The sequence below is a fragment of the Microcebus murinus genome, chromosome 9 (genome assembly GCF_040939455.1).
Source record: "Microcebus murinus isolate Inina chromosome 9, M.murinus_Inina_mat1.0, whole genome shotgun sequence".
Classification (NCBI taxonomy): Eukaryota; Metazoa; Chordata; class Mammalia; order Primates; family Cheirogaleidae; genus Microcebus; species Microcebus murinus.
Window position 1 is genome coordinate 69,267,934 of NC_134112.1, and position 24,414 is coordinate 69,292,347.

The 24,414-nt window shown below is 32.4% G+C and overlaps 1 protein-coding gene across 9 annotated transcripts in view; it reads left to right on the plus strand.

Moving 5' to 3' along the window:
- Nucleotides 1-24,414, plus strand: part of FOXP2 (forkhead box P2) — a 536,491-nt gene that overhangs the window by 416,677 nt on the left and 95,400 nt on the right. For 7 of the 9 annotated variants that reach the window (XM_076006560.1, XM_076006561.1, XM_076006557.1 and 4 more), the window contains one exon: nucleotides 8,917-8,991. The exons of 1 other annotated variant lie outside the window; for it this stretch is intronic. In XM_076006560.1, coding sequence (XP_075862675.1) covers nucleotides 8,917-8,991 — 75 coding nt within the window. Of the gene's footprint in view, nucleotides 1-8,916; nucleotides 8,992-9,014; nucleotides 21,440-24,414 lie in introns of those variants that run through there. One more of the 9 variants, XM_076006564.1, reaches the window with a different exon arrangement.

Sequence of the window (24,414 nt, forward strand, 5' to 3'; positions counted from 1 at the left end):
ATTCTCTCTGATCCACACGAGCATCTGTTGTTTTTGGACTTTTTAATAAAAGCCATTCTAATAGGAGTAAGGCAGTATCTCATTGAAGTTTTAATTTGCATTTCCCTGATGATTAGTGATATTGAGCATTTTTTCATATGTTTATTAGCCTTTCATCTATCTTCTTTTGAAAAGCTTCTGTTCATGTCTTTTGCCCACTTTTTAATGGGCCTGTTTGTTTTATTCTTGCTGATTTGTTCATGTTCTTTGTAGATCCTGCATGTTAGTCCTTTATTGGATACATAGTTTGTGAATATTTTCTCCCATTCTGTAGGTTGTCTGTTTACTCTGTTTATTATTCCCTTAGCTATGTAGAAGTTTTTTTAATTTAATCAAGTTCTATTTATTTATTTTTATTGTTTCTGTAATTGCCATCGGGACCTTAGTCATAAATTCCTATGTAGGCCAATATCTAGAAGAGGTTTTCCTACATTTTCCTCTAGAATTCTTGTGATTTCATGCCTTACATTTAAGTCTTTTATCTATCTTTAATTAATCTTTATGAGTGATAGAAGATATAGATCCTGTTTCAGTCTTCTGCATGTGGCTATCCAATTTTCCCAGCACCATTTATTGAATAGGGCTCCTTTTCCCCAGTGTATATTTATGTCTGCTTTGTCAAAGATAAGTTGACTTTATGTGGATGGCTTTATGTCTGGGTTCTCTGTTCTGTTCCATTGGTCTATGTCTCTATTTTTGTGCCAATCCCATGCTGTTTTGGTTACTATAGCCTTATAGTAAAGTTCGAAGTCTGGTAAAGTGATACCTCCAGATTTGTTCCTTTTGTTTAAGATTGCTTTGGCTATTTTGGGCTCTTTTGTGGTTCCAAACTAAGCATATAATTATTTTTCCTGAATCTGTGAAATATGACTGTGATATTTTGATGGGGATTGCATTGAATCTGTAAATCACTTTGGGTAGTACAGACATTTTTAACAATATTGATTCTACCAATCCATGAGCATTATATGTTTTTTCATTTGTGTTATCTGCAGTTTCTTTCCTCAGGGTTTTGTACTCTCTTTGTAGAGATTTTTCACCTCCTTGATTAAGTATATTCCTAGATATTTAATTTTCTTTATAGCTACTGTAAATGGTATTGAGTCTTTGATTTCAGTCTCACCTTGACTGTTAGTGGTGAATAGAAATGCTACTGATTTGTGTACATTGATTTTGCAACCTGAGACTTTGCTGAATTTATTTACCAATTCCATGAGCTTCTTGATGGAGTCTTTGGAATATTCTAGATATAAGACCATATCATCAGTGAAAACCAATAGTTTGACCTCCTCTTTCTGCATTTGGATACCCCTAATTTCCTTTTCTTGCCTGATTGCTCTGGTTAGGACTCCCAGCACTATGTTGAATAGAAGTGGTGATATGGGCACCCTTGTCTTATTCCAGTTCTTAGGGGAAATGATTTCAACTTTTCTCCATTCGGTATGATGTTGATTGTGGGTTTCTCCTATATGGCTTTTATAATTTTGAAATATGTTCCTTCTGTGCCTAGTTTATTGAGGATTTTTACCATGAAAGTGTGCTGGATTTTGTCGAATGCTTTTTCTGCATCTGTTGAGATGATCATATGTTCTTTGTTTTTGCTTCAGTTTATGTGGTGAATCACATTTATTGATTTACATATGTTGATCCATCCTTGCATCCCTGGGATGAATCCCACACAAAGTGATTTCAAAATCACTTTGAATTGATGGACCTAAGGAACCCCCATTTTGAGTATAATAAGCACTGTGATCTCTTGTTATTCCCACACGCACCTCACCGCCACCTCCAACCATGTAGACTTCTTTTGTATCCCATAATTAATGATGACATTGGACACTCTCGCTATTCTGTATTATCCTCTGTAAGCCTTGTAAAGCACTTGCTCTTCAGTTTCTCAAACTGTAGCTTTTCTAACTCCTACTCCCATGCATGCTACAGTATATTTCTACAAAGAAACACTCTCAGGTAGTATTGATTCTCGTACTTCTGCTTAGTCCTCATCACTGTTTAGCAATTATTTCTAAACACCTTACACTACTGTTTCCCCTATACTAGTTTCCAGCCTTCAGTATACCTTAATGTTCCTACCTCACATCTGTTCCCTTTATTCTCAGTGCATTCACTTCCTAATTCAGATAGAAAATTTAGAGTCCAGCAGGCAAGAACTCCCTCTGCCTCTCTCATTCTATTCCTAAAACAAACTTATATTGACATCTCTAATTATGCCCTTTCATATTACAATAAGATCTTCTCTCAAAGGCCAATTTCTCTTTCTGTGCATAACACTTACCTCAGCCCATGACTTCCAGGAACTTGTCCTGGTTAGTTGTAGTTTTGTACTCTTGCATATTCAAGTTCTCCCATTTTTCTGTGAGTCTTGCCTTCCCATCTTTGAAACGAAACACACCAATGAAACAAAATTATTATGTCCATATTAGTTTTATAACAGACAATTATCTTAACCCTTTCCTTTTCTTCATCATTAAACTTTTGGAAAGAATCATTTACACTTCAAGCTTCATTTCTTTTTCAATGTATTATAGTTTGTTTTCTGTCCTTTCTACCTTTTTGGAATAGTTCTATTGAATATCACTGACCGTCTCAGAGAGTTGTATTCAGTTCTCATCCTATTAGACTTTGTCAAACATTTGAAACTTTTGACATCATTTCACTTACCATTCCTCCTCCTTGTCTTTTTTTTTTTTTTTTTTTTTTTGGCTTTTTCTCATCTCCTTAATTTTTTTGTTAAATTTTTCTGTCAATGTTGTTAAACTCTGGCTGCACATTATTGTTACCTGGGATGTTTATTTTTTAAAATTCCTGATTTCCACACCAGCCCTGTGAATCAGAAGTTCAGGGAGTTAGACTCCACAATCAGTATGTATACAAAGCTCCCCTGGTGATGCTAATCCACAGCACAGGCTAAGAACTACTCCTGTGGGGATGATCTTACTACCAGAACTTATCCACTCCCTGTGGCATTGCCACCTGGAAAAAGTAGTGTAGTGTAAGTGTAAGGTCATGATTCTCAAGTCTGTATATCTTGCTTTGTGTCCTGAACTGAAGTCTTGTAAACTCAGAGGTCTGCTAGAAACATCTGCCTAGATGTCCTACAGTCTACCTCTAATTTGCTATTTTCAAATGAAGCCAGTTATCTTCTATTTCTTAAAAATTTTTTGTATCCTCTTATCTTTAGTGATATCACATTTGGCTTCCAGTATCCTTTATTCTTTACTCTCTAACTCAGTCACTCAGGTAGTCTTCAAATCCTCTAAAGTTAGCCTCTCCTCAAATTGAGTATCCTTACTCATTCCACTGCAACTGCTTTGGTCCATGCCATAAAACTGTCTAGTGAATCTTTGGGGCACCTTAGGCTACCAGCCAGCTCCAGTCAGAACCTACACCCTCTTGCTATACTTGTTGTCTTCAAAAAACATATGCTCTTCCCCTTACAATAGAAAATAACAGAAGTTCTCTTTGGTGTGCAGAACTCTTCATGGTCCCAGTCTTCCCAGCCCTCTCACTGAACTGTCTCCCCATTCATATCATACTCCTATCATACCAGAATCATCACACTTCTTAGGTACAATCCTAAACACTTGTATTCTCCCTTTCTTCTCACCTCTCTTTTTGAAGTAATATATTCCTGCTCATTTTGGGAGCATCACCTAGAAAATACCTTTTTTTCAATATGATCAAACTGTATGTTTTACTTCATCAACAATATATTTCTCTCTAATGTAGGAGTTTTTAACCTAGGATCCATGAATAGAATTTAGGAGGCCTATGAAATTGAATGGAGGAAAAACAGTATTATTATTTTCATTCCTAATTGAAACTCAACATTTTATTCTCCTGTGATGGAGGCAACAAACTATAACAGTATTAGCAGTATCTGTGACATTGTCAGCAATAGAAATTACATATATTTTTGTATCTCATCACAGTTGGCAAAAATATCTAGAAATATTACTTATGTTCATTACTGCTTCAAAAGTATAGGGGTTATTAAACCTAACATTATAACTTATTATTTTAATATATTAATAAAGAAGCACACTTTATTAATATTTCATAAATGTGACTTTTGAAATATTTTGAGAACTAAATCTCAGTATAATTGATTTTATTTCTAATCCTTTGTGCTTTATGTTCTGCAACTAGATTTTTTTTAAGAAAGCTATCCTAGATTTTACCAGATTGCCAAATGATTCAAAATACCCAAAAGAAAAACAAACACAAAAAACAACAGCAACAACAAAAAAATTCAAGAGGCCCCACAAATGGCACTTACTTTGTTGTATTCTAATTTACAAGACTGTTTTATTCACTCTCCTTTGGGGGTGAGGACAATTTTCATTCACTTTTATATCCTCATAACTAATAGAGTTTATAGTTTATAGTAGTACTGAAAAAGTGTTGACTTAGCAATAGACTAAAAGAATGAAAAATTACCTGTCACAAAGATATCCTAAACAGAGGGCAGCATTTCTTAAAGTGTGATCATAGACCCTTTAAATCACAGTCACCAAGATGCTTGTTAAAATGCATATCCCTGGACCCTATCCCAGATCTTTTCAATCTGAATCTCTAGGAATGTAGCCTTGGATCTGCATTCATAATAAACTTCTCCAGAGATTCTTTTACATAATAATATTTAGAACCTGTACAATAGGATGCATGAGGCACAGTGGCCTTTAAATAAATAAATAAAAACATGACTTTTTACAAATAATTTCAACTCCCTGGACTTCATTCCTCTCCCATGCAAATGGCCACACCTCAATATTGTGTGAGTTCTAAAGTCTTTCTGTGTCACAGAAGGAAGGCAAAGGCTAACTACTTCTTTAGGACAAAGAATGAAAATTCTTTAGGCATATGCTCATATTTATTTGGTCCTCTGGGGTACATGGTACCTGCTGCTTGTTGCCTGATTCCAGAAAATAGACCAACTACTCTGATCTACCTGTCTTGTGAAATACTCAAAATGTTTTCCAGACATCAGTTCTCTTTTCTTCAGTTCCTCTGTCAGAGCAAGGCAGTTTTTAATCTGTTTTTCAGAGATGAGCTAGAGAAAGTATTAAACATAACACACACTCACATTAACTTCTTGCTTTGCTACACCAGGTACCTAAAGGAAAAAAATATTTCTTTATCCATATGAGGGAGACTTTGATTTTTATCATGAAGTCTACTGATAAATTGAAAACTTTCAATACAGAAACAATGTGTTGGGAATATTTTCATCCTATATGGTGTGTTATAGTATTTTATACATAGTAGAACTTTAATAATTTTTATTTGAAAAAATGAATGCTATTTTGAATCAATAATGATAGCTAATAAATATTAAGTATATGGGTACCAGCACTGTTCTAATTACTGTTCAATGTATTTAATAACCCTATGACAATTTTACTTATTACCCACTTTCCAGAGTGAGAGGCTAAGAGAAGCTAAGTATCTTACTCAAGGTCACATCACTAGTAAGTGTAGAGTCAAGATACGAACCCTGACAGACTGTCTCCAGAGCCAGTTAGTATTCTTGTTTTCAATACTAAATGATGTACTCTTTATTGTTTTAACAGAAAATTACAATGATCCATATTTAACTGAAGAATAGTTTCCTTCTGAAGTTAATGTTGAAAGCCCATTCCAGTGTGTTGTCCTGGCCTTTTCAATGTTAAAAGGTTCTTTGGTGCTTATTTGAAACAGATGCAAACACTTAAAACATCCATTCACATTGCGTTTCCCTGAGATTTGCTAGAATATGTCAGGTTGCCTCCAGGAGACCCATTTCTAAGTGACTGTCTGATTTCATTTGTCTTTCTACTCCCTTTACAAACCTGCAACTTCATGAGTCTGCTAAAGCATGGTTGGCCAGAGGTTTATTAGCATCTCTTGCCAACATTCTGTCTGTTGTAGAAAGCTTTAGGGAAGCCATGAGAAGAAACTGGGTGGATTTTTTCAAAGCACAATTTCTTCAACTAAGCCTATTGGCAAGACACGATGACAGGATAATGGTAGTTCAAAGTTTATTCTCACATACTTTTAACTTCAGGAATTATTAGTCGGGAGTTATTTAAAAGCCTTTGCCTTTCAAATGGTTTGCTTTTGTTCTAAGTTATTGTTCTTTAGTAAATTTGAGATTAAATTGACATTCTATTTTCACAATTTTGACTTTTAACTCTTTATTTTTATGGTTTGCTTAACTCTTTTGATTATTTCACTGTTATATTTTATAATTGTGCATGCAGAGTGACAGGTGTGAGGAAATGCCACTATGAGCCCTCAGCATGGGACAGTTCTGTCTCTTGTCCCTTAGGATAGATTAATGACAGTACCATTAATGTGCTTTATTTCTTTCTATGGTAACAGGAATGATTTTGCAGGAGTGTTTTGGTTAGTCAAAATTTCTGATTAAAAAAATATAACATCATGGATTTTAGAGAATCAAAACATAATGAAAATATACTTTGTACCAATCAAAAGATATCTTTTTTGATTATTTAAAAGGCCTTTTATCATCTTGCTTTTTGTCAAAGTTATCTTCATGTTTATCAGTTAAATCATATTTGGGAAATGTTTGTGGTAACAACTAAAGAAGATACATTTGGAATATACTTAGATTTGCTGAAATTATGTTTTTGAGACATTTGAACTGAGAGTGGAGAACATTCTCTCTCTCACAATGAAGCTTTAGTCTACTTCCATCCCAAAGCTCCAAAATTGTAGAAGAAATCTAGGGAAAACCTCCTTCCTATAATGAAATCCTTCTGATATTTTTGCACCTGTGTCCCTTAAATGGTAACTATACCCTTTTATTACATAGTATCTTTTGTTTATTTTTATCACTATATTTGTACATTGTCTTGAAATTTCCTGTTTATGTATTCCTCTAGGGCTGAGACTTACTCCTCTCTGTATCTTCTCTTCTGACCTGACTGGCAAAACAAATCTTCAGCATTCCAACATGTTTGGTTAATGCTGAAGAAACAAATTGTAATATTTAATTTGGGTGCTCTTGAAAAAGTTTAAGGTGACATTGCTTATTTATAGAGTTTAATTTTCAGTATTAAATACAAATAGTGTCATGGCAGCTTTGGAGTTTTTGTAACACTCAGTTTCTTTTATTATGTAGATGAGTGTCTATCTGAGGTTTTTCTTTTTGTTAGTCTGGTTCATTGTTATGGTATGAAGTACCAGTTCATTTTTTAAGGATGCTTATGACCTTGTTAAAGAGCAGTCCAAAAATTGTATGGCTTGTTTTGATTTTAACCAAAGTTACAGCTGCCTAGCTGTAAAGCAGTCAGTTTCTCTTATTATGACTAGTTCTTCAACTTGTACTGTTTTAAATTGCCTGCAATTAGCATATTTCAACCTTATTTTTAGGTTTAAATTGCAGTGTGAGAGTGTACTCTCCTCTTAGCTAATTAGTGCTATCAAGGAACAGTAGGTTACCTCATTAGTACCATGTGCATTTAATTAAAGAAGAGAAAATTGGAGTTAACCTCATAGTTAATATTTTCACAGAGTGCTACAATGCCAACACCTTCAATTGGAGTCACACCCCTGTGTATCTAATTATTCACTGGTGCCAAATAAGGTTAGTAGGGTACTACAAGGCTGTTGACAAAATAATTTAGATGAAAATGTGTTTGTTGGATTCTGACAGTAAAATATAACTTGAACATTTTCCTCCCAGTCTTCATCTGCCAGCATCAGGTGACATACCTCTTCATAAGAAACAGAAGGAAAGGACATTTTGGAAGCCATTTTTCTTGTTTGAATTAACGTTACTCTTATCTTGAAGAAAATGGCATATAGTCATGTAAAGTATATACAATCCATTTCTTAAACAGGGCCTCTGAACTCCATAGATGTATTTGAGAAGAATTATTTATAAGATGTAATATTTACATGCGTCAAACCACTACAAATACTCCCTGACACCTTTAACACGTCCCTCCTTGCTTTTCTTCTTTTCTGGTATAGTTATAATTTCCCTTGTGGATCTTATGAATGGGGATCATCCTTTCATATCATACATGAAGTCTAAGAATGTGTTGTCACATGGTATATTCAAATGCAGTGTAATCCTTTTGCCCTTCAGACAAAATCTTTGAAATTTCTAATGCTACTTAGGTAAAAAATGACATTCCATGTCATTTATCAATAAATAATCACTTTGCTTTTATACATAAAAATGCAAGCTATACATTTGAGTACATTGAGTAGTTTTCAATGCAAATGGCACAATTCAACAGGTTTTAACAGATATTGTGGAGCTTGGCTCCATAGTCTTAGATATATTTTAATGGTAATAATTGTGATAATGTAATGCATAGCCAAAACAGTTTATTTAAAGAGATTATTGAGATTATTCTCACATTATATGAAAGGACAAGATTTATATTTATTTGTATTGGTTATAATTGATTACAAGTCAGAGGTTAGCTGTTTCAAAATTATTTAAGATAATTAAGTTTGAAGGACAAATAACATCTTATACATTAAAATTGCATTGCCATTTGAATATAGAGGAACATTTATGAATATTGGCCATAAATTTAGTTAAAAAGTGTGACGTGAGGTTCCTAAAGCAAGATCATGGTACAAAATCAGTGAATTTGTTGGTTGTTGGTTAATTTACTGTGATTCAAATATTCATCTACACATCTGGCATATTATTCCTATTTTTAAAATCCATAGTAGTATTAACTGTGAGATGAAGATGGAATAATCTTATTTATATTGACCTACCAATACAATAATCCCAAAAAAATAATTTTTAAAAATGATAATGTACATTATTAACATAAGCCTTAAGGTTGGAAAAAAAAGCCAACTCCTGATTCTCTTTGTTTAACCTAGGAATTGCTTCCAGAAACAAAATTATGTGTCTGTGGCCACTCTTCTGGTGATGGGCATCCTCACAACACATTTGCAGTAAGTTTCATTGGACAATAGAAATTCAGCTACTAAGGACAAGGCCATGGACTCAATCCCACTAAATAAATTATCTGTGATTTTCTATAGCCAATCCTTTCCATTGGTACAGATAATCAAGATATGAGTACTGTTAAGATACAGATGTGATTAGCTGGTTTTCTGTTACTTCTTTTGTTCCTACTTCAATTATATTTCATCAGGTATACAGTGCACAGTTTCTGTGAGTTGATGGTATAAAGGGCTACTTTAAATATATAAAGGCTGTAGCACCACTACCCTTTTCTTGAGCTTTAAGGAATAATTTGATAAGTAAGTACTGATATGCAGAAAATAAGTGGATAGAGTTTATGGATTGATCCAATACATATTTTAAGGAAAAGTTGCTATTCCATGTTCTACAGGTTGCCATATAAATATGCCAATGCCTTTTTTTTAATATATTCTACCACTAGAGTGTAACTTGTCTTTTTGGACCATAATATTTGGTGAAAATTGCTTTTGTGACCCTATTCACAAGCCAGTTAGCCTTCAGGATTATAGATAATAATCCTGAAGTGTCAGTTCAAAAATTTTTAAATAGTACAACTTCATATTTATATTTAGCATAGATTCTACCTGTATTCTTAAGAAATCTCTAAGTATGTAAAGTCATATATTTTCATATGCAGTTGGCTCTCTGTATTCGGGGATTCTGCATCCGTGGATTCAACCAACCATGAATCAAAAATATTCAGAAAAAAATGGATGGTTGCATCTGTACTGAACGTATGCAGAATTTTTTTTCTTGTCATTCCCTAAACAATAGAGTATAACAACTATTTACATAGCATTTATGTTGTAGTAGGTATTCTAAGTAATCTAGAGATGATTTAAAGTATATGGAAGTATGTGCATAGGTGATATGCAATACTATGCCATTCTATATAAGGAACTTGAACATCCCTAGATTTTGGTATCCATAGAGGTCCTAGACCAATCTCTCATGGATACCAAGGGATGACTATACAGAAGTTTTGTTTGTTTTCTTAAGAATTGATGTACTTATTTAGTATCAATGGCTAGAGTATTCCTAAATTGACTCACAAAATTTATGTTTTTTACTACTCTATACATACCATTTTCTAATTATAATTGATAGAACATAACACAAGGCATAAACAAATAATCAGTGTCTTCCTGAATGAAGAAGAAATATCTAATTCCATCCTTTGGTTAAAAAGAAACCTAAAGAAAAAGAAAAGAAAACGGTGTCAGGCCAGGCCTGGTGGCTCAGGCCTATAATCCTAGCACTTTGGGAGGCCAAGCAGGGTGGATCACTTGAGACCAGCCTGAGCAACATAGCAAGACTCCATCTCTACAAAAAAAATAAGAAAATTAGCAGGGCACGGTGGCATGCACCAATACTCTCAGCTAATCAAGAGGCTGAGGGAGAAAGATCCCTTGAACCCCAGGAGTTTGAGGTTGCAATGGGCTATCATGATGCTGCCGCACTCCAGCCTGGTCAACAGGGCGAGACCATGTGTTTGAAAAAAGAAATTATGAAATTAATATGGAACATTTATGGAAAATATGAAATTCTTTTTAAATGTTAGACATACTACAAAAATAAACTCAGAAATTGAAGCATCAATAATGTGCTATTCTGTGGAAATAATGAATGCAGAGGATTGTTAACATGTTAATTTTATATATGCATGTTTCAGGATGATCTGAAATTATCTGGTTTGGGGCTCATTCATTTTAATCCTTAAGTATTTGGTCATCCTGAGCTTTCTGTGTAATATTTGAAAAAAATAGCAAAAAATTAAGAGTGGTGCTAAGTTTTACTGAAGTGATATAATTAAATTTATGCAAAGTTTAAAATAATCTTAATTTCTAAGTATTCTCTCTAAGTCTAAAGGAATAAAAATGTAAACTTCAAATATGATTATATACTTTAATAAAGAAGATTAATTAAAAATACACTTTTAAAAATAGTAAATTAAAAATGGGGCAGTATTCCTAATTTTAGCACTTTTTCCTAAAAGAATCTTAATGGAAAAAAGTGTTTCATTAGACTGAAGAGTGAGCTGGATAAACTACTAATAGTGTTTGCTCTTTATCTAAAACTACTTCTATCATTTAAAATATTCTCTCTTCTATTGATGAGAAAAGAAATTTATGGTATCAGATCTTTATATTCTCACTGACATATTTTCAGAGTGAAAAATGAGACAAGGAGAAATTAAATGATTCACCAGAGGCCATATTATTCCTCAGTGGTAAGGCTGAATTTATAGACCAAGTTTGTGATCACCAGTGTATTGGTCTTTCCAAAAGCATGCCAGATTGTTCACAACTGCCTTGAGTGCTATGTTGAATAAGAATCTGAGGTTCTTCTATGTTTATAATACTGTATCCCACCTTTCAGGATGAGGTGCAGGTACTCTACATCCTGAAGGAGTACCAGAATGGGTTAGTGAGATCTGATATGGCTGGTGAGGAAGGAGGAGCATGACAGTTTGCCATATCTGCAGTGCACCAACTTCATACTTCAAATTAGTCATTGAGTGGCCTTATTCTTGGGGTTTCTTGGCCTCACAACACACAAGGGAAACATTATTTAAATATTATTAAGTAGGTACTTATTTTCCATTATTGATTACATTAAATACAAACATTTTGCAAGCTGAAATGGCTATATAATATGATTTCAAATCAAGACACAAACTAAAACAAATATATTATCTATTATAGTTGGCAGTTTCTATGTGATGGGCATGGTTCTTTTCTAGTATTCATTAAATTGTTAAAGTACCAATATGTCAAAGTGGTCATCTAAGTCTGGAGCATCATAACATTACTGTTAGGCAAAAAAAAAAGGAGGAAAGGTGTAGAAAGGATAGATATGGATACCTAAAGCCAGCCACATTCCTTTATCATCTGTGTAACTGACATTTATAATAAATAGTGAATCATTGTACGTAATAGTTCTCAAATTTTTAAGAGACACTACATAATGCCTGTCAATGGGTTAATTTAATATTACACATTATTTACATGGTTAGTCAACCTTCACACACACACATGCCAAAATCTCAGGCATGTTCCAAACTGGAAGATTATGATAATTTTTACTCTTTCTCCACCTCTACCTCATTTAAAAAAATAAAAATTCTTTATTAACAAGGCTGAAGTAAAGTGCTATAAATTGCAGAGGTTGGAGGGAAGCTACTTACAGCTAACCAAATGTAGGTTAAAGTCCAAATTACCTTAAAGGAATAATTTTACATGTTTGTTATTAAACAGATATCAAAAACTCTCCATAGTACCATCCACTTTCAGATATTAATTGTATTTTAAGTTACTAACAAAACATACAGTTATAATGTATTTCATAGGGATATTGTGTGGTGTTTTGGTTTATTGATGACCATCAAAGATGAGCTATCCTCTGAGTGTTGTACCTTCCTATTATCACATTGTTGAACAGTAGTGATATTTTTAATGTATCCAATAAAAAGTTATACTTATTGTGCCCTACCAATTCATTGCATTACTACACAGTAATTGTACCCACTTATATTATCTTTACCTGAAAATTGTAACCTTAAATTCTACTTGTTATATTTAGAAGAAATATTTGGGCTCCGTAAGTTGAACATTTGATATTCTAAGAGTAGCAATATAATACTCTTGTTGCAACTTTGAATTGCATGGGGAAAAACATTAATTTCTAGCATTAAAGACAAGAATATAAAAGTAAGAGAGCTTCACTGTGAGAGATTACTTTACAATGCTTGCTTTTCACATTCATTTTTTTTCAAATGGTATCTATCTTAATGTGAAAAAAATCTTCACTTATTTTACTAGTCTTTCAAACTTTAGTACTGGGATGGATACCTTTCTTTTTTTTTTTTCCTGACATGTCAAACAGCTTTTCAAATGGCTAATTCTGCCAAGATCCTAAATTTCACAATCTTTGAATTCCCTACCACAAGATAGTAACCCATGTTCACAACTCTATAACTCTACCCTTTTGACACCTCATCTGTCTGAATGACCTCATTAACACCTATTTGCAAATAATCTTATTGTTAGTCTTGCCTACAGGTTTTTACACCTAAGTGAATACTATTTTACATAGGATTCTGCCTGTGAGCTCTAACTGCTAAGGCAATTATGTTGAATGCTTAGGGTCTTTGTCTTTTGGCTGTTATAATATTTTTAAAACCTTTAGCATTGGGACAAATGAATCTTTTGATAAACAAAATATTTTGGATGTATAATCTGAATATGAAATTTCATTGGCTTGGGTCCAGCTGCTTTATATTCCATTCAAATTAAATTACATTGACCACATTTAATCTTTCCCTCACAGGTCTTTAATCTGTTATGATTGCCTCCTGAATGTTTCTTTTTGATGGGGATTCTGGATTGAAGGAAATAAGAAAAAGAGGATAGTGATGATTTTTAAGACTCCTTTTTTATCTGTTCCAAATCTATCTGTCTCTTTAGACTTTACATAAATTCTACCTAGCACCAAATAATCCATCCTTTGGGCTCTGGAATCAGCTCTTGGATTTGAATATTGGGCATATTACTTGACTTTTCTTAGCCTCATGCTCTCAGTCTGTAAAATTAGAACAATAATAGTATCTACCTTGTAGGGTGGTAATGTTTGATAACTCTAAAAAATACTCAGCATGATGATAGCACACAAGAAGTATGCAATGAATATTGAGTCAGTATCTATATCAATATCAGTATACTATACTCTTGTTTGGACTAAAGAGGCAATTCTGTTTGGTGTATATTTAAATATATATTAAACATTTAGTATTAACACTAATAGAGGCATTGGACATTGTATAAGCTTGAGTCATAGCCAAGATAGATAGATGGAAGTGTTCCCCACTGAGAGGAAAGTCTTTATGCTCATTAATTTAATGTGAATACTAACTTACTCACAAAAATCAGTGTTATACAAATGCTTTCTCATTTGTTAAGTGTAAGATAGCTAAGTAGAAGAGACAGAACTCTGCCTCACTAGACCTAAATGATGTTCTTCTGGCAGCCAAGAAGAATTATGGCTAAAAAATGTAAAGAAGTGAGTGTCCCCTTAATTGCCCGTATCCAGACATAGCATATGTACAAAGTTAGGAAATACATATGGCAATGTAAGATTACCTCCAATGTTTTATTCCCTGGCGTATTATAAATATATTGCAGAGAGTAACCAGAAGGTGACGTGCAAAGATGCATACTATAAACTTGAATTTATTCAATTACAAATTAGATGTTAGCAGTAAAAATTAGATGTTATTTCCCTATGTTTATTTTTGAGTAGTTTTTAATTGACTATTATGATGATATCAGTACTATGGTCCTTCAGTAAGAAATAAACCTTAAAATAAAATATTTCAAACACATTATAACTGATTTTGTTAATGCTATAAAGATACGATATAGACACAATGTTTAGGTCTACTATTTAAAACCTTTCAGATGCTTCATCTGAAACAGAATAAAGTTTTCTGTTTTCAAAGTCTTGGCTGACATTTGTATGCAACTTTTTGATTAATCTTTTTCTTTCCTAGTATAATTCAAGATATTAATAATTATCTTTCTAGACCTCACTCAGCTGGGATGTGGCTCCCTGAGCTCAGTTCGTTCTAGAGACATCTCCTAAGTGATTGCCTCTCACCTTCTGTTTTATTATAATATTTGAGATTGCCATGAATTCTCTTGATGTTAGTTCCAAGAAGGACCAGTAGCAGAGCTTTTTCAATGGATACTCTTCTTTGAAATTCATTATGAATAATTTACTCCCCTTGATGATTCTCCAAAGCATTAGTATGGCAGAAATTGGGGGCTGATGAAAGGATGATTTATTTGGTTATCTGGTTTTGGTCTTGTTAATATATTTTTCATCAAATAAATTGATACACATGCCATAATATGTATGTGACAATAATGTGAATTTATGGTGCCCATTAGGACAGACTATTTTTCCTTTCACATTTCAAAGTTATTTGTAATGAGCTATTAGTGATAGTCTCTACAAATATGATATATATTTGATATTAACTTCTTAAAGTTCTCTCTGTAGTTCCTGAATATTTCTAAACATCACTTAAGGAAATGTGTATTCTGTATTAATTGTATTTATGTTCCTTGTATATTTCCACAACAGCTTATTTTAGCATAATAAACCAAAAGACATAGAAAACAAGTCAGCTTAGTGTATAAGTCTTTACACTTGTGTCTGAATTGTGGAATAAAATTATTACTGACATAGTTCATGTGGCAATATATTTACTTTAAAAGTACTTCTAAATAACTGGATTTTTAAATATAGTTTTCAATACATAGGGTGTCAGGTTAAGCATCACATGAAAACTTAAACTGGAAACTGCATACTATACTTTAAATCTTTATCCAGTGGAGTTCGGAAAGCCTCCTATTACCAAAGTTCTTTTGTGCTGTAATCATGTAATACATCATACAACTTAGATGAAATTGTACTTGTTTACTTTCAATGAATTATATTCTTTATCTTAATGATAACAAATCTTACGCAAATAGATTCATGGTATTGATAAGCTAAACAGTAAAGTCTTGTACCAAGTTAAGGATTTCAAAATGGAACTTTTTTCATATTTAGCATCAAGGAACGATTTGAAATGCTCGGGCTCTTACAACCATGCTTCTGAGCTCCTTTCCCTGAAATCACAATTTCCATTCTACCAGACCTCCTCCTATTCTCTCTTAAGAGAGACTCTGTGAAATATTTTCCAGTGTTGTCAGAGATAATCTACCTTTCAAATCCAGAATACTAGTGATAACATCACATTCTGGACCACATATACTATAATAATCTTAACTTTAATTTAGAATTTTATATGTAAAATATTTAGTCTGGCTTAAAACAGACAATGTAGGATACAAGTAAGAAACTTCATCATAAGAGATTGCAGTAAAGAAGAGGGAGGCATCAAGCAAACATCTCAGAGATAAATTCTCATTATATTAAGCATAATTCATACAGTCACAAATGGTTGTGTAGAGGAAGAAAGTGTTGTCAAAGTGATGTCATACAAATTAGATAAATAAGTTTAAAAGTTTACAAATTAAATATTTCTGGAGCATCATATACCTTTTATTATATATACTTGATGAATATTTTTCTGATTCATAATTAATACAAAATTAAAATTAGAAAATCAATATGAATAAAAAATGTACTGTTATTTCATCCCTATTTCTCCCTAAATCCTTGTTGCCTGTAAGTTGTAAGTATAAGAGAGTATATCCCTTCTATTCTCTTATACTGAGGCTGGATATTATGCATTTTTTGCATATCTATTCTTTTCTCTTTACACATCACCTGAGAAGTGACTCTGCTGTATTACAAGCATTGTGCTTTGTCACTGCATTGTCAAAATAAAAAGGAGGGATATCTACTTAATATGCATTTTCATCCTATATGGACTGATAGACTATTATAGCTAAAAGGAGCCTTATGTTTCATCTAATTCAACTCCTTTATTATACAGTTGAAGAAACAATGTAAAGAATTGTTGTAATCTCTCCATTATTCATTGAATCTGGGGAGAACTATTGATCTGATAGTTCTTTAGTCTTAACTCATGGTTTATATATATTAATTTTGTCAGTTTGTGTATTTTAATTCTGTATATCTGTCAAATAGGAAATCACTCAGTTTTTCCAAATGTTGCTAATCACATTTACCTATGAAAAAGTTTTGAAAAACAGATTTCATTATCACTTTTGAAATTATCATCCATATTACTTGACTACTTGTGGTTTATTGAGGACACTTAAAAGATCTCAATCAGATCTGTGAGATGGTATTATTTATAGGTTCAGGTTTCAAAAAAGAAAACTTCAATAATTTCCTCAGAAATCTTTTAAAGTGAATTGTGAAATTCTATACTGTTGATTTATTTCTTATATTCTTTTATTAGGACTTAGGACTTCAGCTGGGAAAAAAAGACATATTTAAAAGAAATATAGAGCATTCTAAATTTAGTTCATCATGCTTAAAGTAATAAGCCTAATGGTTACCAAGTATTAATCTTTTATAATCATTTTCTCTTTATTTCAACTACACACTCAAGAAATAACAATTTCTTTATAGACATGTCCAAAACCTGAGGATTCCCTGGGTTTTCAGGAAGTCTGTTTATTATCCATCAGATGGATATTATGCCTTAACAATTGAAAATAAGTGATTAGTGAGCATTAGTGATGCCATCCTGATCTTAAAACACCAAGAAAAAGTGAGACAATACTTAGTCTGATATTTAAATATTACACACTTAATATGTAAGGGATAGATACCTGATTGACCAGATAAAAATTAGAAGTCCATAACATTCAATTTTATCCTATAAAATATATTCACAGCATTTGTGACAGAAATCAGTACAGAGATTAGAATTCTTTTGAGAAATTTTGTTCCAAATAAGTCCTACAAAGAATCTGGAAGAATCAACTCCACCATTGTTAATTAACACATATGGTTTTGCTGTTGATATCATCATAGGATAAATGTTCCTATTCCTCTTTCTCTTAACTAATAAACAGTCTTTAATGGCTGCCTGGTGTCTGCTGAATAAGCCTTTAACAATCTAAGCTTTGCAATTATGTGAACTCTCCCTCTAAAACTGGGCTTTTTCTTTCCCTCCCTTATCCTCTGTTATTTCACAGACAAAAACATTGGCTCCTGACTAATACAACCACTTCTGTTTTCAAACATACCATATTCCATTTTTTTCTGTCCCTCTGTAGTTTGCTCCCCTTTCTTTTCTGCTTATCAAATTCTACTGGTTGTGCAAGGCCCAGCTCAATTATTAATACTATCTCACATGAATGCTTTTTCACCTATGCAGTCCACATTGATTAATTCCTCTTTCAACCTTGTATGTCTATACTTATCCACACTTTTTGGAATTACTCTTACACAGCCCCTGATACTCAGTTCCATTTAACACATATTCATTGAATGTATTCATACTTCACAATGCTAAGCAACATTTTCAGTAAGATAATGAATATTCACCTATATTTGAGACATTTATACTATGAAAATGGAGAAATACATTACTTAGGACTTAAAAATTCCATGCAAACTGTAAAGAGAGATTCAGTCAGTATAGTTAGGAATTAGGGACAAGTACATGGGAAAGGCTTATTTGAGGTAAAATTTTCAAAAGAAACATAATTGGCATATATAGTCACTGAATATATGGACCAGTGCCAAAATTTGAAGTTTTAAATCTTCTTTTTAAAGGACCTTAAATATTCTGTAAGATTTTGAGTAAAGAAGTAGATATAACATAACCAGACCATCCTACTTAAAGATATTTCTGAGAACAACAAAAAGAAGTGATTGGAATCATAAAAAGTATTGAAGTCTATGTGTCCAGGTTAGAGGATATTGTGCAAAAAACTACTAATAATGGTTATCTTAACTAAGGAAAGGACAGGATAAAGAAATAAAAGGCAGCTTTAAGGGAGAATACAACAATTAAATAAGTTTATAACTAGAGAAACAGAAGAAATTGAGATTCCTGGAATTTTGTACCTGGTTATTTGTATTTGGCAGGTTGTGAACCTGATATCTAGGACACAGAAATAACAGCAGGTTTGATGGTAGGCAGTAGGAAGTTGGAGGTGATAAGTTTTGTTTAAGAAGTGGGATATCTGTGTTCAGCAGGCAGTTAGCACTGAATTGGAGATGAACATTTTTGGAAATCATATCATATACAGGAAACTAGAGTCCTGTAATTTTGAAGTATATTATGAAGATTATGAACAGCACAGAGAAATCTTCAGACAAGAAAGACATTGGATAAGGAAAGAAGGAACTAGCAAAGAATGTGACTCTATTAGGCAGTAGAGAACCAGGAGCCAGCAGTCACAGAACAATAGAAGATAGATGCATGCACGCACACATGCACAAGATTTGTTGCCAATATCTATATTTTTAAATTAAGACTGTTTTCAAAGTAGTCACAGTAAAATTGAGAGGAAAGTACAGAGATTTTCCATTAAAAATGCAAGAGAGAAAAGAATAAAATAGTTGAAACAAGGTGTTGAAAGATGGTGAGGGGTGGCAGTGATGGCTTTAAGGGAACAGATAGAGAAAATTAATCTTTAAAAGGCATAGAAGTTCACTTCCATGTGAATTGGGTAAAAATTTGAAGATGAATAAACTCATTTTATTACCTCTTTTATATTATTTGTTAAATCTGTTTATGCCTTGTGACCACCATTATGTCCTTCTCCCCCAGTGTCATAGCATCTGAATTTGAACTTTATATTAGCTTTTAAGGATTCCTGCTTCTAGGAAAAGCCACGTGAAAGAAGGAAAGGTTATGGTTTTTAAATGTTCTAAATGTGACAGCTTTACTCTCACCATATTTGTTAAACTGCGTATTATTAGCTAAAAGAATAAGTACCATTAGAGTTAAAACTTAGCAACTATTTTCTCATTAAAGACTCTCATAACACAGTCACAGTGTGAGTGTTCTTTCCTTCAGAAAGTTAAGATGGATTAGCATAAATCTGAAGAACATTAATTATTTTATGAAACATTTAGATAATTTAGATACATTAAGATTTGAACTTTTTAAGTAATTGGTTAATTTTTGGTAATTAATAAAATAAAGGTTTTCACTTTTTAGAAAAACCTTTTTGTGAAAACAGATCACATAACAGGAGTGAAATATATTCAGAAATATTATGATAGTCTCTTTTCCACTGTATTGTCAGTTTTAAATTGTAGAAGCAACCCAAAACCAACCACCAAAACTGCCCTTAGACATACATTTAATTGCTTAAATGTGTGTTTAGGACTATACAGTGTGGTACAATAATATGACAGAGTTATATCTTTAAACAAAAACCCTCTTTTCTTTCTGTTTATAGAATTTAAACTAGAGTGTAAGTTTAAAATATTTAGAACATAAATACATACATACATAACAACAAAATATAAATAGGGATCTTCCTTTTTTGAGAAACCTTCCTTTATCGCTCTGCTTTCACTGCACATTTGTCATTTCTGAGCCTCACACCTAAGTTGCTAACTACCCCATCCAAGTTTTCTTTGTTTTGTGTCCAGATAATTGTCCAAGAGCCAAACCTTAAGCCTTACTCTCAACCTTCTGCCCTATAAACCTGCACTAATCTACCTTTCCCAGGAAATGTTCTAAATTGATAACTGATGACAATAAATTATTCCTTTCCTAAAAATAGTTTTATGTTCACAGGAGATAATATTTCCGCTTTTCAAAGCAGACCTTATATAGTAGAATTTCCAGAATTGGTGATTTACAATTAGGAATATATTCTATCTAAATATGTCTGTGACTTCTGAACAAGTAGTTCCTACATCATTCTTACCAAAAATAATTCATTTTAACATGATAATCAGAGTTCTTTTTCTTATTTATTTTTTTAGTTACCTGCTATGCAAATTTGTTGAAGCTCTTCAAACTGCATTAAATTATTTTTCTATCTTGCCCTTTACTAGAGTTTTGGTCAAAGTATCTAGTATGTTAGATTTTATGAGGCAAAATCACAACGTGGTCACTTGGGTAGAAGGCCACACTTTTAGATTTAGCAACCCTTTGCAATAATTGTTATTACACATATTTATGCTAAATTTTCCCTGGAGGAAACTGAGCATAACTAAAAAGTAAAATAATTTGTTTAGCGTCACATTTTAGTAAATGACTGAACCAATAAGATCGAAACTCAGACCTGTCTGATCCTAAGATCTCTCCTTTATCTCACACTACCTGTGGCATTTTTCTGATTCTTTTTGTATTATTCCACTACAACCATCATTTAAAAGAAAGCTTTTCCCCCCACATTAGAACAATTAGAAATATTTGAATGGTCTTAGTTGCCTTGAACATTTTGACTTTGCTTTTCTCCACCTCCTATTAACCAGGGATTTTCAGCTCCACCAACTTCAAACAAGAACACAAAAAGGTTTTGACAATTGTTAGGCAATGTTCCAACTCATACTCTCAAAAATTTAACCATTTTTTTATTCTGATCACAACTTCCTGTATTTCTTCCATTAGTTTACATTTCCTTATCTTCCTTGAACTAACGCTTTACTCTCATTAAATCTTCTCTTCTATTTGACAGTCTAAATACTTTTTTGGCATTCTTGAATTGGCTATTTTTCTAAAATCTCCCCTTCCAGCCATATGTGTTGCTATTCCGTATTTTTAACTGACTTTCAAAAATAATTAAATATTCACTCTGCCCTGAATATGCTAACACCTTTCCCACCTCCATGCTTTTGCCCAGTGAAGTTTCTCCCTCCTTTCTACAACCTGATGCAGTAAAGTTCATAGAGTCCTGTCATGTCCTGGTTAACGTGTTTTCGTCTTGCTGCCATAAAAATCTATATGTATTGGTAAGTCACTCCATTTTTCTTTTCTTTGCTAGATTATGATTACTTTGGGGGCACATTATTTCATTTTTCCATTTTACATAATAAGAAATGCATACAAGTGTTTCTAGCACAGTAGCTACACATAGTAGGTACTTTAAAGAGCAATCTCCTTTTGATTTGCTTCTATGGATTTTATTTTCTGTTGCTTAATGCTTAATCTAAATATTTCTTCATACAACCAGGAAGGAAGTATAGTTTTGAGTGAAAACATAATGGTAATCAATATTCTACTTTATTTTTGTTCCATGTATCATCTAGTGGTAAGTTTTTCTTACTGACCAAGAAAAGTTTCTGAAGTATGTAAAGAGTTTTAGAAATAGTAAGATATTAAAGAATGGGTAGAGTTTTTGTTAAGTTCACCAGTGTTTAAATCTACATTTCCCAAACTTGTGTAGCCATCTGGGCCACATTTTTCTGAATCTCACCCTCAACTTAGAGATTTATTATTTTCAGTGAAAGGGTAAGAACATCTGTATTTCTACCAAGTGCCCCATATGATTCTAGGGATTAGTCAAAATTAGGAAAACTTACTCCAGAGCTTCTCTACACAGGGTGTATTCTATGGGCCATGCCAAATCTCCTGGGAGTTTGTTAAAAATGAAGAATCTCATGCCCTATCATACACCTACCGAATTCCCATCTGCGTTTTAATAAGCTTCTCAGTTAATTTATGCTTATTAAAGTTTAAGAAAGACCATAATAAAACACAACTATTGAAAGTAAACATTCTATTCTGTTGCTTTAAAATATGTATATGTATATATTTTTTAATATGCTGCAAGATAGTGTACAAATGCTTTTATAATTTAAAGGAATATTTAGGATCTGTATTGTTTACTATAATGTTTACTATAATAATTAAAAATCTGAGGAAAATACAATTTTATGTTTTGTTATTATATTTAGCATAGTTTTTAGCTATTTGTTTGGCTGAGTTTTGTGTGTGTATGTGTGTGTGTAAGAAAAAAGGGTGTTTGCACAAACCAATTGCTTTGAGTAAATTCAGTTTAAAAGTAAGATAATTTCAATAATATAAAACTTTCGGAGTTTTCCTACAAAATGCAACTAACTTGCTTGACTGAGTTTTTTACCAAGTAATTACTGAATATCAGATACACACGATGATTGAACTGAATAAGATCTACTTAATAGAGTGAAGTTTAAAAAGTGTTTTATGGCACTTAGTCTCTGATATGTCCTGTAAGTATTTCAGGAAAAAAATATTATTTGTGGGATGTAGGGAGGATACAAAGATTTACTGTAATGTGAGTTATTTGAAGTATTTTTAGTGATGTTTACTCTTCTATTAAAATTCCATTTATAAATATCTTATTATCATTAGTCAAATTAAATGACACTTTATGGAATGCTTGATGACTTTAATTCATTCATTAAATATGCACATATATTTTAACAATATTTGCATCTTATAATACACTTAATAATGATTTGTCTCGTAGTGTTATTGCTTAACCATTTCTTTGATTTTATTTAATTTTTAAAAACTAAAAAATCTTTCAAAAAATATATCCAAATATTATACTAATTTAAATTATTTCTGTTTCTCTATTCTGAAATGTTGATATAGATTAGTATTTGATTGAACAAATTTCCATCTTAACTGAGACTTTTGTGGGAAACTGTCCCTCAAAACAGTCATTTGAAATATATCAGAATGTCAAGTTTCCAAACAGTAGTTTATATTATTGTTATTTTACTTAATGCTTAAATATATTTTCAACAACATAATACTTACTATAAACAATTTCTCTTGACCTAGCACAAAATTTCATGCTACTGTAATGCACTTATAAAAATGTACTACAAAGTAGTAAAGGCAGTTTTAGTAACAGAGTACTACTACTACTGGCATTAATAAAGCTAAATTAAACATTACAGCTGAGTTTAATAGGTACTCATTATTTAACTCATTTGAAAATTTTAGATGTTTCATTATTCTTACTCAGTTCCAGCTTTAAGCCTTTGAATGAACCAAATATAAATACATAATAGCATAGTAATTCTTAAACTTGGAAAATTGTGACTAATTCAATTTAGTTTAGACTGATTCTTATTGTCAGCATTTTCAAGAATATGTGAATAAAATACAGTACTTTGAGGAAAGTCATAGATGGATAAAAATACAGAATGATTTCCTAAACTCGTGAGACCATTCTCTCATTAGTTAGGCAACAGTTTCTCAAAGTTCAAACCAGCTGCTAATTTGGTGAATTGTGAGGTAATTAAATCCACATCTCTTAGTGCCCCATTGAAGATTCTGACATTCTCATTCTCATTTTAAAATGCCTTTAATATTTGTTTTATGCTCATTCTGTTTTTTAAACACCTAGTCTCAGCTCCACTATTGACTTAGAGTTTTAAAAAAATACTTTAAAGAAATTATATAATGTCTGCACAATGTTACAAAGTATATATAAAATACTCCAATATGATAAGAAGTGGCTCTTTTCCCCCAGCCCCAGAAGAAAACACCTTTTATAATTTCTCTTTTTAGGTTTCTTAAAAATGGAAAATGAAATACTTTCTCCTGTCAAGAAACTTTACAGTTCATATTTTCCTCATGACTATTGTTCTGTGGGATCTGAAGGGAATTGTTTTTCTGGGAGCATTCAGATATAAACAGGTGATTGGTTACTGCTTTGGACTTGTCTTTAGAAAGATAACCAAGCACGTTGAATATATGCTGATTGATGTCCCAATTCATGAAATGAAAGGAGTTCTGACGGTGTTTCTTAAACACGACATTTTGGTTGTCCACACGCGCAAAAATAAACGGAATTCAAGCAATGTGTTTTCTCCACCTCCCCCACTCCCACCCCATAACTGTCTGCTGAGTTCCTCTAGCATTTATCATATGAAACATATGCTTCTATTTCTTGATTTATTAACTACAGGTAGAATATGGTGACAAACTG